Genomic DNA, 14,710 nt, shown 5'->3' on the forward strand with positions numbered 1-14,710 from the left:
GGGTCACTTAGCTAGGTATGGGACAATATATAGATCATTACTTTTTTTTTTTTCTGATGTATTAGTTTTTTTTTTTCTTCTATATTCTTTAAAAAATTCTCTATAAGGAGTAACTTTTCAGGAGAATAGAAGAAGGAGAATACTAGGGGAAATTTGTTCTTCTTGTTTACTTGTTCCATTTCTTCATAACCCCCTCACGGTTTGTTTGTTTGTTTGTTTGTTTGTTTGTTTTGGCAAAGATACAGGAGTGGTTTGCCATTTCCTTTTGTAGTTCATTTTGCAAATGAAGAAATTGAGGCAGACAAGATGAAGAGATTTGGGTAACACAGCTAATAAATGAGTCTGGGATTTGAACTCATGAAGATGAATCTTCCTGACTTCAGGCATCCCTAGCTTGTCATGAAGAGGACATTTAGATGATGTAAATAAAAAACTATCAATAAACTTAATTAAGGGGGAGTAGATGCTACAGTGGATAGAGTGCCAAGTCTGGAGCCAGGAAAACTGTTCCTTGTGATTTCAAATCCAAATCACATCTTGTTTACCTCAGTTTCCCCATCTATAAAATGAACTGGAAAAGAAAATGGAAAACCACTCCAGCATCTTTGTCTAAAGGGAGTTACAAAGAATTGGATATAACTGAAAAACAATTCCATGCCAACAAGAAGATTAATTAAAAATAATATGCTATGAAATTAATTGACCAAGCTAGGGCCAAAATAAGACATAAGAGAAGGCACCTTTCTCTTCCTTCTTTGCAGAGGTTACATACACACCTTGGCTGTGGAACTCCAACAATAATAATATGTTAGTAGCATTATTAAATTGTCTTCCCCTTCTCTTTTGTTTTCTTTGTTTGAAGAGTGACTCTCTGCAAGCAGGAGGGTGAGGCACATATGGAAAAATATAGATGGTGCCAAAGAGCATTTATTTTTTAAAAAGTTGAGATCTTCCTCTTGCTATTTAACCTAACCCATTCCCACAGCAAAGGGAGAGAAAAGAAGGAGCCCAATAAAAGCTGAGGGGCAACCTCAGAAGTTGCTAGAGAGCCATGGAGCAGATTCAGATGTTAGCGTAACCTGTTTGTAAAGAATGTGTGTATATTGCATGTGTGCATGAACATGTGTGGATGCATCCCTTTTTAAAACTCTCATTTTATTTTGCAAAATAAGCATTGGAAAATAGCTCATGATGAGAGAGGACATGGGCTGTCTTTGAAATTAATCATGGTCAATATTTTTTAGTACAGAGAAATGCATGAGTTCCTAACAGTAGAAGAGACGTGATTTGTAAAGTCAAAGGATGGGGGGAAATGGGAGTGGGGAGTAATATGCTGGGAGAAGGGAAGGCCATACATCATAAAAAGACATAACAGTGTGTCTTATAAAGGCTTCTGGAAATGGTGATAGGCAGAAGGCCCCAAATGGAATTCTTGGGGTTAAATTCTGGAATTTTTTGACAAATTGGACAAATTTCTAGGGAAATCTAGAAAACCACAGGGCTTATGTTCTAATATTCTCATTCCATATTCCTATCCTACACTTCTCTATAACTTATATAAATATGTCAATTAATAAGCATCTACTATTCACCATGGTTTGAGGATCCCTTGTCTAGCTGAAAGAATTTATTACTAGGTGTGCTGGGAATATATTTGGGGAGCCAGCTGGGCTAAGCAAAAAGAGCCAGACCAATGTTTATTCTTCTCATGTGGAATGTTCACAGATGGATTTAGTGGATATTTACCATTTCAATTATTAGTTATTGCAATGGTTGAGTTTTAGGGACTTGGAATGTTTTGATACTCCTGGAATTATTAAATATTTGCTATTATAATCATGAGCTCTTTGTTATAATAATAATAGTTAGCATTTATATAGTGCCTTAAGATTTACAAAGAGCTTTATGTGTATTATTTGGTCCTTACAACAAACTTGTGAGATAAGGGCTACTAATATCCCCATTGTACAGATGAGAAAACTAAGGCTGAAAAAGGTACAGATTTGTAAGTGTCTGGGGCAGTGTTTGAATTCATGTTTTCCTGATTCTAGGTCCCGTACTCTATTTAGCAGCCAAGTTAATATAAATATTGTTATTGCTTTTTGCTATCAATGTTAAAAACTACTGAAATTAGTAGATATTTTCATTTAAATGACTAGTTATTCATTCTGCCTTCTTGGCGGTCCCTGAGTGACTACTGACATTATAACAGATATAGAAACACCTCCCTCTTCTTTTTTTTTAGAAATTAAAATTATTGGATATTTTCCATTTTAATTACTACCTATTTACTCTGACTTGACAATCTCTGAGTGAATACTGACATGATAACAGATACAGAAATATCTTCTTTTTTTTTTTGTTAAAAATTGAAATTATTGGGTATTTTTCATTTTAATTACTAGACATTCACTGTAATTTCTTGATAGTTGCTGAGTGACTACTGACATTATAACAAGTACAGAAATGCTCCCCCTCTTTTTAAATTTAAATCAAGTAAAGTCTGATGTCACCAAATACTTGATGTCTTGTGACAGTAGCTGTTTCTGACTGGCACTTCTGATTAACTTGGAAGTCTAGCTAGAGAGATAGCTGGCAGTGGCAGTGAGTTTCTCCTGGTAAGCAGAGTCCTGGAGAAGCAGGTGTTCCAGCTAGTTGTGCAATGAGAACTAGGAGAGCAACCCTTGAGCAAACATCAACTGCTCCTTCTCTGATGGCTTTGGAAGTTCTTATGATTTAATTTCAAGCATGACAGGAGAGAGTAGTTCAATAACAAGAGCTATAGGAGCTATATAGGAGCAGAAACAAGATTTAAAGAGGCCACTTTGAGAGTCCTGGAGAGGTACTGCCGTGGTAATAGCCCCCTTCAGACTGACCTCTGTTGGGAAAAGGGAGATCCAGGCATGGGGCCATTGCAGCTTCCTAAGTCTGCATGTATCACTCTGACTCTGGGAATATGTCTGATGGGTGACCTCGGGGTGAGGGTGGGGAAGCAAAAACTCTCTGTAGGAGTAAAAACTACCTTTGGGCTGGGATGAGCTTGAGCTGAGTCCCCTTCACTCATAATCCTTTGGCTGGGAGTCCATATTTATGTTAAAAATTCTCCTGAAGGAGTGGGATTCATCAGCTCTAGAGAAATCCCAGTCTGTGTAGTCTGCTGTCCAGTCTCCAGGAAGGGGCATTTCTGGAGTCGTGAGAACTATGAGAAATGGCTTTTACTATTCAGGACTTTTTAGAGTGATAGTCTCCAAATGTTTTTTTGATGGCAAAAAAAAAACCCCAAATAAATAAAAAGGACAAGATAAAAATAAAATCACTATTTTAAAAATAATTATTTTATTTTATCACAGTACCAAAAAACCCCTTTTTTTTTGCTCCCACTTAAAATGCAATAATTTTTAGCTACAGAAATGTGATTGATTATGTTTTGTTATTTTTGAACTTGTGGTTTGACAATTAGTCATGTAGTGATTTAAATGTCTGGTTTTAAATTCAGTTGATTTCCATTCTTGGGTTTTGAACGGCTGTCACTGTTGAAATGGGTAGATCCAATAAGAATAAATACTTATTGACTGTACTTACTAAATTACAACACCCATTTTTATTCTTATCCACTAATTATGCAAAGGCTTTTGTTGAATCACAGCGCACATTTCCCAAAGGTCTGTTTCTAAGTTCAGTTGATTTCTACTCTTGGCTTTCGAATTGTTGAAAAAAGATACCTCTCCAAGATGGATAGCCCCAAATGAAAGAAGTACATTATTGACTGTGTTTACCAAATCACAACACTCATTTTTCATTCTAACCCACCAATTATCCAAAGTTTTTTTGTTGAATCATAGCCAGTACATTTTCTCCGTTTTGATGGAAGGTGGCAGGGAATAATCTCTGGAGCTCAGAAGGTGCCCTGTGGCCGATAGGGAGATGGAGGCAGTACCATCTGTGGTAAGATGCTTAGAGAAGTCCCTGGGTTTTCTGCCAGTATATGACCTTTTAAAATTTATTTCTAAAACTGTTTCAATGGGCTGGGGAAAGGTGGGTGGGTCTTTGGGAGCAGGATTGCAGAACTGAGAGATGTGTCTGAGCCCTGTCCACCCTGCTGCTGCCTCTCATCTCTTGCTAGTTTTAGTTATTATCTGTTTTCTTATAGACTCTTATTTTCTGTAATTTCTCCAGGGGCCTATTATCAATTTTTCTTGGGGAGTGAGGTGCCCTTTCCAAAGGATCTGGAGAAAGAGAGTCTTGGGAGCAGTATAGCTCTCAAGAAACAGCTACCCCCATGTATAAAGGAGCTCACATTCTTGGAAAGCTCTTCTCTTCTCGTGGGGTCAGCTTGGCTCATGATGGTCCTATAATCATGAGATTTTTTTGTGCTGTGTTTTCCAGTTTTTTCCCTGGGCTTGTAGAGCACTTATTTAATCCATCTTCCTCTGAGGATGAGGCCCTGGAAAAGGTAACTGAGGGAAGTAGGGGTCTGCCTATCATTAGAGCATCTAGCTGTACTCCAGGCAGGGATTCGGGTATGTGGGAAGCTCAGCTAGAGGATATAGTAAGATGTGCACTATTGGAGCAGGGTGAAGGACAGGGGACATATGGGGTGAGGGAAGGAGAGAAAGTAGGCAGTAATGTTTGACTACATGGTAACTTGAGTGCAGGTTTGGGAAGGGGGGCAGCAGAGGCAGGCAGAAGCTGATTGCTGTTTCTTGTCCCTAATATTTTTGTGAGTTTCTCATGCACTCCCTAGGATTGTATACAATCTTGAAGATTACTGATCTAGAGAATGCTGTCTTCTTTTTCTCTATTCTTTAGTAAGACCTATGCAAGCAAACCAATTCCGGGGATGCTCCTCAAGTCAGGTCTATTGAGGACAATGGCTCAGGCCAAAGACAACTGAGGCAGCAGGTTGCCTCCCTTTCCAACTCTGGTGGTTCAGATGGACTTAAAAAACCTGGGGCTTATCAAGTTAAACCACTTGTCTTAGGTAATGATTAGTCCTCAGGCTATAGCCAAAAATCTGGAGGCTTGTCTAGACATTAAAAACACAAAAACTAGTTTTTACTTTTCTGAGGGCATGTGGGTGACCTCTGAGCCAGAATCCAGCTTTTTTCTCCATGAAGGATGTTACTAATCCTTAGATATTAACCTACTATGTTTACATTTTTTTATGTCCTCTATATCTATTTTTTTCTTCCTTTCTTTCTTTGTTTTGTTTCTTTGTTTCTTTGTTTTCATTTTTTTGTTTTCTTTCTTTTTTTCTATTTCTCTTTTCTCTCTCTCTTTCTGTCTATCTTATCTATCTATCTATCTATCTATCTATCTAATCTATTCTATCTATCTATGTTATAATACTAGGTTACTGTGGGTTCCTCAAAACAGCATTTTCTCAAATAAAGGAGAAAAAGATTTCTGTAAGAAAAGGGAATTGAGAAGAGTGAAACAGGATGGATTGTGGAATATATTATGTCAGGAAAGCTGGAAATCAAAGGACAGCTTTTGGGACTGAGTAGCATAAGTGGAATGTACCTGAGGGTCGGGCCTCTATGACATAGCGAGTGATAGGGCCTTTTGCCAGGATCTCCACTAGGACCAGTGAATGGCGATAGCTGAGCTGTAACCGGATGATGATGGGAAACTCCAGGGGGTCCGGGAGCACCTGGAGGAATTCAAGGACAATCAATCAATCAGCGATTTATTTCTTAAGCAACAAAACCAAGCACTGTGTGCTAAGCACTAGCATAAATAGAAAGAATGAATTGATTCCTACTCTCAGTGAGTTTATATTATGATGGAGGGACAGGTATATTAAAATATATACAGCATAAAGTCAATAAATACAAATACATAAACATATATAAATACACATACATAAAGTCAGTGGAGAGTCAAGAAGTATTTCTGTCATGTGTAACTAATCTATTCCACTGATCTACTACTCTATTTCTTAGCCAGTACCAAATACTTCTGATGACTGCTGCTTTATAATATGGTTTTAGGTTTGGTAAGCCAAAAGAAGCCTTTCTGAAACTCCTCTTTTATGCTAGACACTATGTAAAGTGTTGGGGATAATAAGGAAGGCACAAACAGACTGGCCCTCAAGGAACTTATAAACTAATGGAGGAGATGCTATAAATATCCAGATACAAATGAAAGATATACAGGATAAACTGGAAATTATCCTAGAGAGAGGACATTAGTATTAAGAGAGAGCAAGAAAGGTCTTATATAGAAAGTGGGATTTTAGCTGAGACTTGAAGAAGGCCTGGATTTTGGGGATAAGGAGGGAGAACATGACAGGCTTGGGAGATAGCCAGTGGAAATGCATAGTGAAGAGGAGATGGAGTGCATTGTGTGAGGAATAGCAAAGAGGCCAGAGTCACTTGATCCTGGTATATGAGGAGGAATAACAGGTAAGACAAAGGAACAGATGGGAAGGAGTGCACACATAACTCAGAGAGAGCTACCCCAGCATCTCCTCCTCCAATAGCACTGCTCACTTGAGGAGCACTTAGAGAAAAAAAAGGAATCTGAAATTTTGGACACTTTGTAGCCTTTCAATAAATGTTTATTGATGGACCTAGGATTTAGTCTGTGAGGCCTGATATTTGAAATAGAATGTCCCATTTGACTCTTTTTAACAATGAGGTGATTCAAGGCAATTCCAATCATATATATATACATATATAAGAATGGGCTATGAAGACTGAATGTGGATCACGGCATAGTATTTTCACCTATTTTTGTTGGTTTTTTTTGCTTTTTTTTTTCCTCATTTCCCCCCTTTTGATCTTATTTTCTTGCACAGCATGATAAATATGTTTAGAAGAATTGCACATGTTTGACCTATATTGGATTATTTGCTGTTAAGTGGGGAGAGAGGGAAAAAAATTTGCAACACAAGGTTTTGCAAGAGTGAATGTTAAAATCTATTTTTGAATGTATTTTGAAAAAATAAAAAAAACTATTATTATATATAAAAAAGAAATATTGTCTACTGTCTTGCTACCTATATGCTCAAATTCTCTTAAGTGTTTGGTATAAATCTAAAGTATAAAAATGAAAAGGTCAGAAGAGGAAGTGGTAATGGTGATGTGACTTCCCAGACACACAGGCAGAAGAGTTGGAGAGCTAGGTGCTACCATATTGGATAGAATTCCAGGTCTGAAGTCTGGAATATGCACCTTCCTGAGTTCAAATCTGACCTCACACTTGTGATCTTGGGCAAATTATTTCCCCTTTATATCTCAGTTTTTTCATACCTGGTAAATATTGTAAATAGAGTAGGTAGCCTCTAAAGTACCTGCCAGATATAAATTTATGATCATATAAATCCTGATTCTGAACTGACTGGGTGACTTTGAACAAGTCATTCCTAGGCTTCATCAGTAAAATGAAAGGGTTAGACTAAGTCTAAGGTACCTTTTCCCTCCAAAGTACCTTTAAGATCTCAATTTAGGATGCCTTGAAAGAAGGAAATAAGTATTCATTAAGCATAAGCATTATGCTAAATGCTTTAAAATATTATCTCATTTGAGTCTTATAACAACCTTGTGAGGGTGGTACTAATATTCTCTTTTTACTGTTGGGGAAACAGATTAAATGACTTATTCAGGGTTACACAGTAAGTGTCTGAGGCCAGATTTGAATTCAGGCCTAGTGCTCTATCCACTTAGCTGTCTGTCTATGATTTATGTACAACAAGAAAAGGAGGTGGGCAAGTCATGTAGTGAGGAATGACTACCCTCTCAAAGGGTACCAATAAAACATTTGCAGATCTAAAAGCAGGTCTCCAGCACCTTGGATAGGTCTTCTATAGAGGGTTTATGGGAGGATATTATCCAAGAATACACCACAGGATATGAAGCTATGCATGAGTAGTGATTTGCCCCAAATGTGGGAATTTTAACATCATTGTACCTGGAGTCAGGAAGACCTGAATTCAAACTCAGCCTCAGTCACACACTTGGCAAGTTACTTAATCTCTGCCAGCCTCAGTTCCCTCATATGTAAAATGGGAATAATAATAGCATCTACCTCCAGGGTTTTTGTGAGGATCAAATGAGATATGCGTAAAATACCTTGCAAGCTTTCAAGCTCTACATTAATGTGCTAATATTATCTGTGATAATAACTCACTAATGGGTCAAACAATAATAATAGAAGCATCATTACTATATATTTCCTGGGAAGAGAAGAATTCATCATCTCTTCTAGCCCTCCAATTACCTCAGAGCAGCTAATTTTGACCACTGAAGGTAAAGAAAATGCTTTGTAGCAGCAAGATTGTGTGATGATCAACTATGACAGATCTAGTTCTTCTCAGCAGTTCAGTGATCCAAGGTAGTTCCAACAAACTTTGAATGGAAAATGTCATCCATGTCCAGAGAAAGAACTATGGAGACTGAATATGGATCAAATCATTTAACTTTTTTCCTTCTTTTCTTTCTTGTGGTTTTTCCCTTTTGTTCTGATTTTTCTCTTTCAACATGACTCATATGTAAATATATAAAAATTAATGTATATATACAACCCAAAAAATTAAAATTAAAATAAAAAAATAGAAAAAAATAAAATGCTTTGCCTTTGGGAATGAGACAAGACAGAGAGGTTTCCAGTTGTCTGGAAGATGACGAGCTTCATTGATGACCTCAACAACGAACACTGGATGGCAAGAGGTCAATGATGGGGCAGCACCAGGACAGACCTTTGTTTCTGAAATGTTATACTGAATATTATATGTTATACTGAAATGTCCAGGGGAGGTGTTGAGCAGAGTAGGTTGGAGTAGAAGATGGGGTTTGGAGAAAATGAAGGAAATGCTGATATAGCAAAGACAAACTGGGCACATTTTACAAAATCAGCTCTGCTTGGAGATCATGGCAAACATGGAAAAGATGTCCAAGTCTGGGATGTTGCTGTCCAAGGATTGGTGGGACCTGGAAGTCATAGTGATGTCAATCACAGGATTTCATTACTTTGTAGCTCAAAAAACTGAGGCCAGAGGGGACCTGCAGAATTTGGTAAATCCTAATCACAGGATTATAGATTTAGGGCTTGAAGGTACATTGGAGATAATTTAACTCCCTCTCCTCCATTTTACATGTGGGGAAACTGAGGCCTAAGGTAACCCCAATTAAGCTATGACCTTATAATTTCCAATCCTTTCTTCTTTCTTAAATATTTGTACCCCATCCATCCCAACCCCTGGTCCTGGAAGTATCATGCAAAGACAGAAAGTAGTCAAGCTGATCAAACTGGGGTAGTGAGGTGACAATCCAGTGAATGAGTATGTTTATGACACCCTCAGAAAATGGGGGCCTCGGAACACAAGTTGGGGTTTAGAGGCTGAGCAATCCAGGGACAAGGAAAGTCACACTAAATGTATTACACCTCTCACCTTTCTTTAGATCAGAAATCTCTGGCAATGTCTTAGTCCATTACTAGGATGGGAGGGAACAGGAATACAGTTCTAGAGAGAGAAGCAGTTTATACTTACCCCAGATATTTTTCCCCCTTTATACCCACTTGGCTGCATTTTCTTTTTTAAAAGACCAACATCTGGTCATTCTGATCTGGTTCATTTACAAGCTCTAGTTAAAATAGACTTTAAAATTTTTTCCCCCTTTCCCTTCAGAGGGCTAAACAGTCTGGAACATTTTATGCTTTAGTCTAAAACAAGCAAAACAAACCTTTCCTGCTTGCATATCATGGTAGGCCTGCCCACTTGTCAGACTGCTGGTTTTGTCCTTTCCCTGGTGTTTGTAAGGGGAGTAAGTGGGCAAGTTAGCTGAGCAGTGCTATGAATTTTAGGGGCTGGGGTTGGGGATTGATGAAGGAGAAACCCACAGGGGAAGCCTCCAGGACAAGATTCTCTTTCTTCCTGCCCTGTTAGACTTCCAAGAGAGCCCTGAGGACCGAGGCATAATTCTGTAAGAAGGAGATTGGAAATGAAATTCGACCAGAAACCCAAAACAAAAACTACTGCCAGAAACAATGCAGTAAAATGAACTACAGTCTGCAGTAAAAAAGTAATAGAGGTAATAGTTGGAGGCTTGACTCAATTTCTTCCCATTGTTATTAATTTGGGTTCAGATTATTTATGTAGTGGAAAGAGTAGAAAGTTTCTCTTTTTGTATATAAATCACAGACAGGCAGTTAAGTAGATAGAGCACGAAGCCTGAATTCAAATTTGGCCTTGGACATTTACTGTGTGATTCTGAGCAAGTCATTTAATCAGTTTTCCCAACAATAAAAAGAGAATATTAGTACTATCCTCACAAGGTTATTTTAAAGCTCAAATGAGATAATATTTGTAAAACATTTATACTGCCTGCAATACCCATATATTTGGAGTCAGAGGCCACAGTTCAAATCCTGGCTTTTAACCTTATCACCTATGTGACCTTGGGCTTCAGTTTTCTCAACTCTATTATTTAACCAAATAATCTCTCTGGTCCCTTTTACTCTGTTGTTTATCTTTTGGTGAGTTTTTAGATTGAATTTAGAATGTGTAGCCCATCCCCTTTCCCCTTTCAACCACAAAGACTATTTTTCTACCATGACCCTTTGCTGATTCACTGGGTTCGGAACAAGGTCGGATGACCACATGGATTAAGGGACATGGGCTTAATGACCTGAATGGCTGGGTGGGGTGACTAATATTATCTTCACTTTTTAAAATTAAAGCTTTTTAATTTTCAAAACATATACATGGATAATTTTTCAACATTAGCAAAAACCTTGTGTTCCAATTTTTCCCTGCCTTCCCCCACTTTCTTCCCTAGATGGCAAGTAATCCAATAAACAGTAAAATATACGTTAAATCCAATATATGCATATATATTTACATAATTCTCTTGCTGCAAAAGAAAAATCAAATCAAAAAGGAAAAAATGATAAAGTAAAAGTGCAAGCAAACAACAATAAAAAGTGAAAATGCTATGTTGTGATCCACACTCAGTTTCCACAGTCCTCTTTCTGGGTGAACAATTGGAATCAGCTTGAATCATCTCATTGTTGAAAAGAGCCATGTCCATCAGAATTGATCATCATATAATCTTGCTGTTGCCTTATACAATGATCTCTTGGGTTTATTCACTTCACTTTAGCATCAGTTTATGTAAGTCTCTTCAGGACTGTCTGAAATCATCCTCCTGATAATTTTTTATAGAACAATAATATTCTATAACATCCATATACTATAATTTATTCAGCCATTCTCCAACTAATTGGCATCCACTCAGTTTTCAGCTTCTTGCCACTATAAAAAAGGCTGCCACATGTGGGTCCCTTTTTTGTACATGTGGGTCCCTTTCCCTATCTTCATTTCTTTAGAAGGAGAAGAAGCAGCAGTTGTGTGAGCTCCTGGACATTGTCCAGTGACCTAGCAATTTGGGGATTTTCCTAGTCCATGTAGAAGATATTGTCTTAATCTGGTGCCTGGAGTCTTGTCCAGGGATTAACTGGATTATTCTTTGTTTTCCTTGACAAAGGTCTCAACTAAAAAGATGCTTCAGCAGAGCTACAATAGTAAAGGAAAAGCCAATACTTAGGTGGGTCTTTCTTACCTTCTCCTGGACCTGTGGTGATATTGGCTTCGATTTCTGGCCCATAAGTGAAGGTTTTGGCCCGGATTCGGAATCTGTAGGTCATCCCCTCTGCGAGGTCTTTCACTTTCAACCACAAGGGACTATTCCCTTTTACATCAACTGTCACGATCTTGCTGACCCCTGTGGAACCAAGCACAAAGAGTGGGGATTGCAGGGACAGAACTAGTGCCCAGGGGCCCATGAGGGGGAACTGTACTATAAGAAGCAATATGATATGGTGAAAGGAAAGGGAGGTGGAATCAGTAGAACATAATCTCCCCAAAGACAGAGGGACTGTTTTGTCTTTATAAATACAGTGACTAGGATAGTCAATGCTTCTGTTCTGGGAGCTATTTTCCTTTCTTTGTTTTTTCCCCCCTTAGAATCAGGAAGACTGAATATTGAATGGCCTTTATCATATCTAATAGCCATCAGAAAGCATTGATCATAACATAAGTGAGAGATAAAAAGATAAGACTTTTGCTGCATCAAAATGTACCATATCTAAGGAGATGACATTGAATTTGCTTTAAAGGGATTCATCCCTGACTTTAGTAATTATTATTATTTTTTTTATGATACTCTGGGTCTTTGCCTTTGGACCCTGAAGAAACCTACTTGGACCTTAGTGATCATTTTTAGAAGAGAATACTTGTATTATTTGTATTGACTCTTGCAGACTTAAGCAGCAGAGTTAAAATGAGGATCAAAAGTACTTGGCCAAAGCCTAAAGGAGTGGGTGAGGTTGGAAGGGGCTTTTAAAATGTATGTGAACACGACTAATATGGAAATTTGTTTAAAATGTATAACCTATTTCAGACTGCTTGTTCTCTTGGGGAGGGGAGAGATAAGAAAGGGAAGGGGAAAAATTTGGACCTCAAAATCTTACAAAAATGAATGTTAAAAATCTATGTTTATCAACTGTTTGGACATGTATACATATATTGTATTTAATTTATACTTTTAACATATTTAACATGTATTGGTCAACCTGCCATGGGGGGGGAAGAAGGGGAAAAATTGGAACAAAAGGTTTGGCAATTGTCAATGCTGTAAAATTACCCATGCATATATGTTGTAAATAAAAAGCTATAATTTTAAAAAAACTATGTCTACATGTAATTGGAAAAAATTATTAAGTAAAAAAATAAAATGCATATGAGCAATTATTCTTAGACATCAGTTATAACTAATGCCCTTAGTCTCTGGAGTATATACATACATACATACATATATATATATATGTATATATGTGTAGATGTGTGTGTGTGTGTGACAGACAGAGACAGAGACAGAAATAGACAAAAAGAGAGAGAAAGAAACTGAGAGACAGACAGAAAGAGAAACAGAGAGGAAAAAAAGAGATAGAGATGGAGGAACAGAGAGAGGGAGACAGGCAGACAGACAGATAGAGACATCATTATGAGAGATATTGGAAAGAAAGGGAAAAGTGGGGGTCAGTCTCTTCCTTCTAGTATCTCATCTGTAGGAACACATAAGTACCACTGTACTGAGAAACTGATTAAAGCAAAGTGCTTTGAGATCCTCTGCTGAGAGCTTTTCTGGATGGACTGAACAGGTGATCACTGGCATGTTTACTTCCTCAGTGCGCTCCTTTTGCTTTCAGCCCTGCTCCTGGATCCCTCCCCTGTGATCCTTATCTCTTTCTCGGGGCTCAGCTTCCTTTATTGTGTTCTAGAGTTTGACAATACACAGTGCTGCTTTGGAAAAGAGAGTCGTGGGCATGCAGGTGGCAGCGGGGAAGACTGAAGGGCCATTGTTTTGTGGACAGGGCCTTGGGGCTGACCCAGAAATGTTGGCCACAGATTGTGTTCCCAGGGTCCAATGGGCTCTCTCCACACCATGTCCTAATGAGTCTTCCCAGCTGAATTCTGGGGGAAATAAGGCAGGAGGGAGCTTGGAGGAGGTTTCAGGGAAAAGAGTAATATCGGGGACACCCTGGAAGCACTCACCTTCAGCATCCTAGAATGTCACCTGGCCCAACCCTAGGCCCTTTTAGAGCTCTTGTATGCCGGCCATCAGGAGGAATATGACACCAGCAGAAAAGAGCCAAGCCGATTTCCTTCCCCCTCAGCTTCTCTTCCCACTGGTAAGATGATTATCAACAATGAAATAACCAGGGATTTGTGGACACTTGGCTTGTGTTGGGCTCAAAGCACCCTGTTTACTGTGGGGGCAGCCATCACTGTGGAGGGATTCAGCAACAATCTAGGGCCACACTGCTTGGGCTTAGAGGACAGGATGGGGAAGGATCCAAATGATCTGGTAGAAGCTGCTTTGAGGTAGAGAAGTGAACAGGGAACTCCTGTAAGGTACAGGAGACCTAGATTCAAAGATCAGATAAAGATATATAGAGCTTTTGGAGAGGATGAGTTACCCTTTGGACAGGAGCAGGAGAAGGAGCTCTGACAAGGCTAACTGAGCCTGGGCAAGGTTGGAAATCTGAATCCTGTATCTCACTGTCCCTAGAAACTTTGAGTCTTCACTATGACTCTTGAGACTTGACATACCACAAAATTAATAATCACGTGTCATGGAACATAGAGTATTTTGGCATGAAATACTTGTTCATGTATAAAGAATGAGGATTAAAAAGAGACATCTGTACGTCCTCCCCCTAATTGTGGGACAGTTGGGTGGCTCAGTGCCACCTCAAAGCATTGATCTGGAGTCAAAAAGACCTATATTCAAGTCTGGCCTCAGATACCTAACTGTGTGATCTTGGCCATGTCATTCAAATTTGTTTGCCTCAGTTTCCACAGCTATAAAATGGGAATAATAATAATAGTATCTACTTCCTAGGGTTGTGCGAATCAAATCAAAATAATCGTAAAGTACTTAGCACAGTACCTGTCATATAGTAAGAGCTACATAAATGTGATTACTAACAGAATATTATTTTTCTATAAGAAATGGTCAGTTGATTTTAGAAAAGCCTGGAACAACTTACATGAACTGATGCTAAGTGAAATGAGCAGAACCAGGAGAACATTGTATATAGTAATAGCAATGATGTGTGATGAACAACTGTGACAGACTTAGCTCTTCTCAGCAACTCAGTGATCCAAGGAAATTCCAATAAACTTTGGATGGAAAATGCCATT

The 14,710-nt window shown here is 38.5% G+C and overlaps 1 protein-coding gene across 1 annotated transcript in view; it reads right to left on the reverse strand.

Moving 5' to 3' along the window:
- SDK2 (sidekick cell adhesion molecule 2) overlaps positions 1-14,710 on the reverse strand; it is a 426,366-nt gene that overhangs the window by 28,844 nt on the left and 382,812 nt on the right. Inside the window, 5 exon segments of the mRNA XM_074260670.1 lie at positions 5,524-5,566; positions 5,568-5,582; positions 5,584-5,628; positions 5,631-5,653; positions 11,565-11,726. Coding sequence (XP_074116771.1) covers positions 5,524-5,566; positions 5,568-5,582; positions 5,584-5,628; positions 5,631-5,653; positions 11,565-11,726 — 288 coding nt within the window.

The sequence above is a fragment of the Sminthopsis crassicaudata genome, chromosome 4 (genome assembly GCF_048593235.1).
Source record: "Sminthopsis crassicaudata isolate SCR6 chromosome 4, ASM4859323v1, whole genome shotgun sequence".
Classification (NCBI taxonomy): Eukaryota; Metazoa; Chordata; class Mammalia; order Dasyuromorphia; family Dasyuridae; genus Sminthopsis; species Sminthopsis crassicaudata.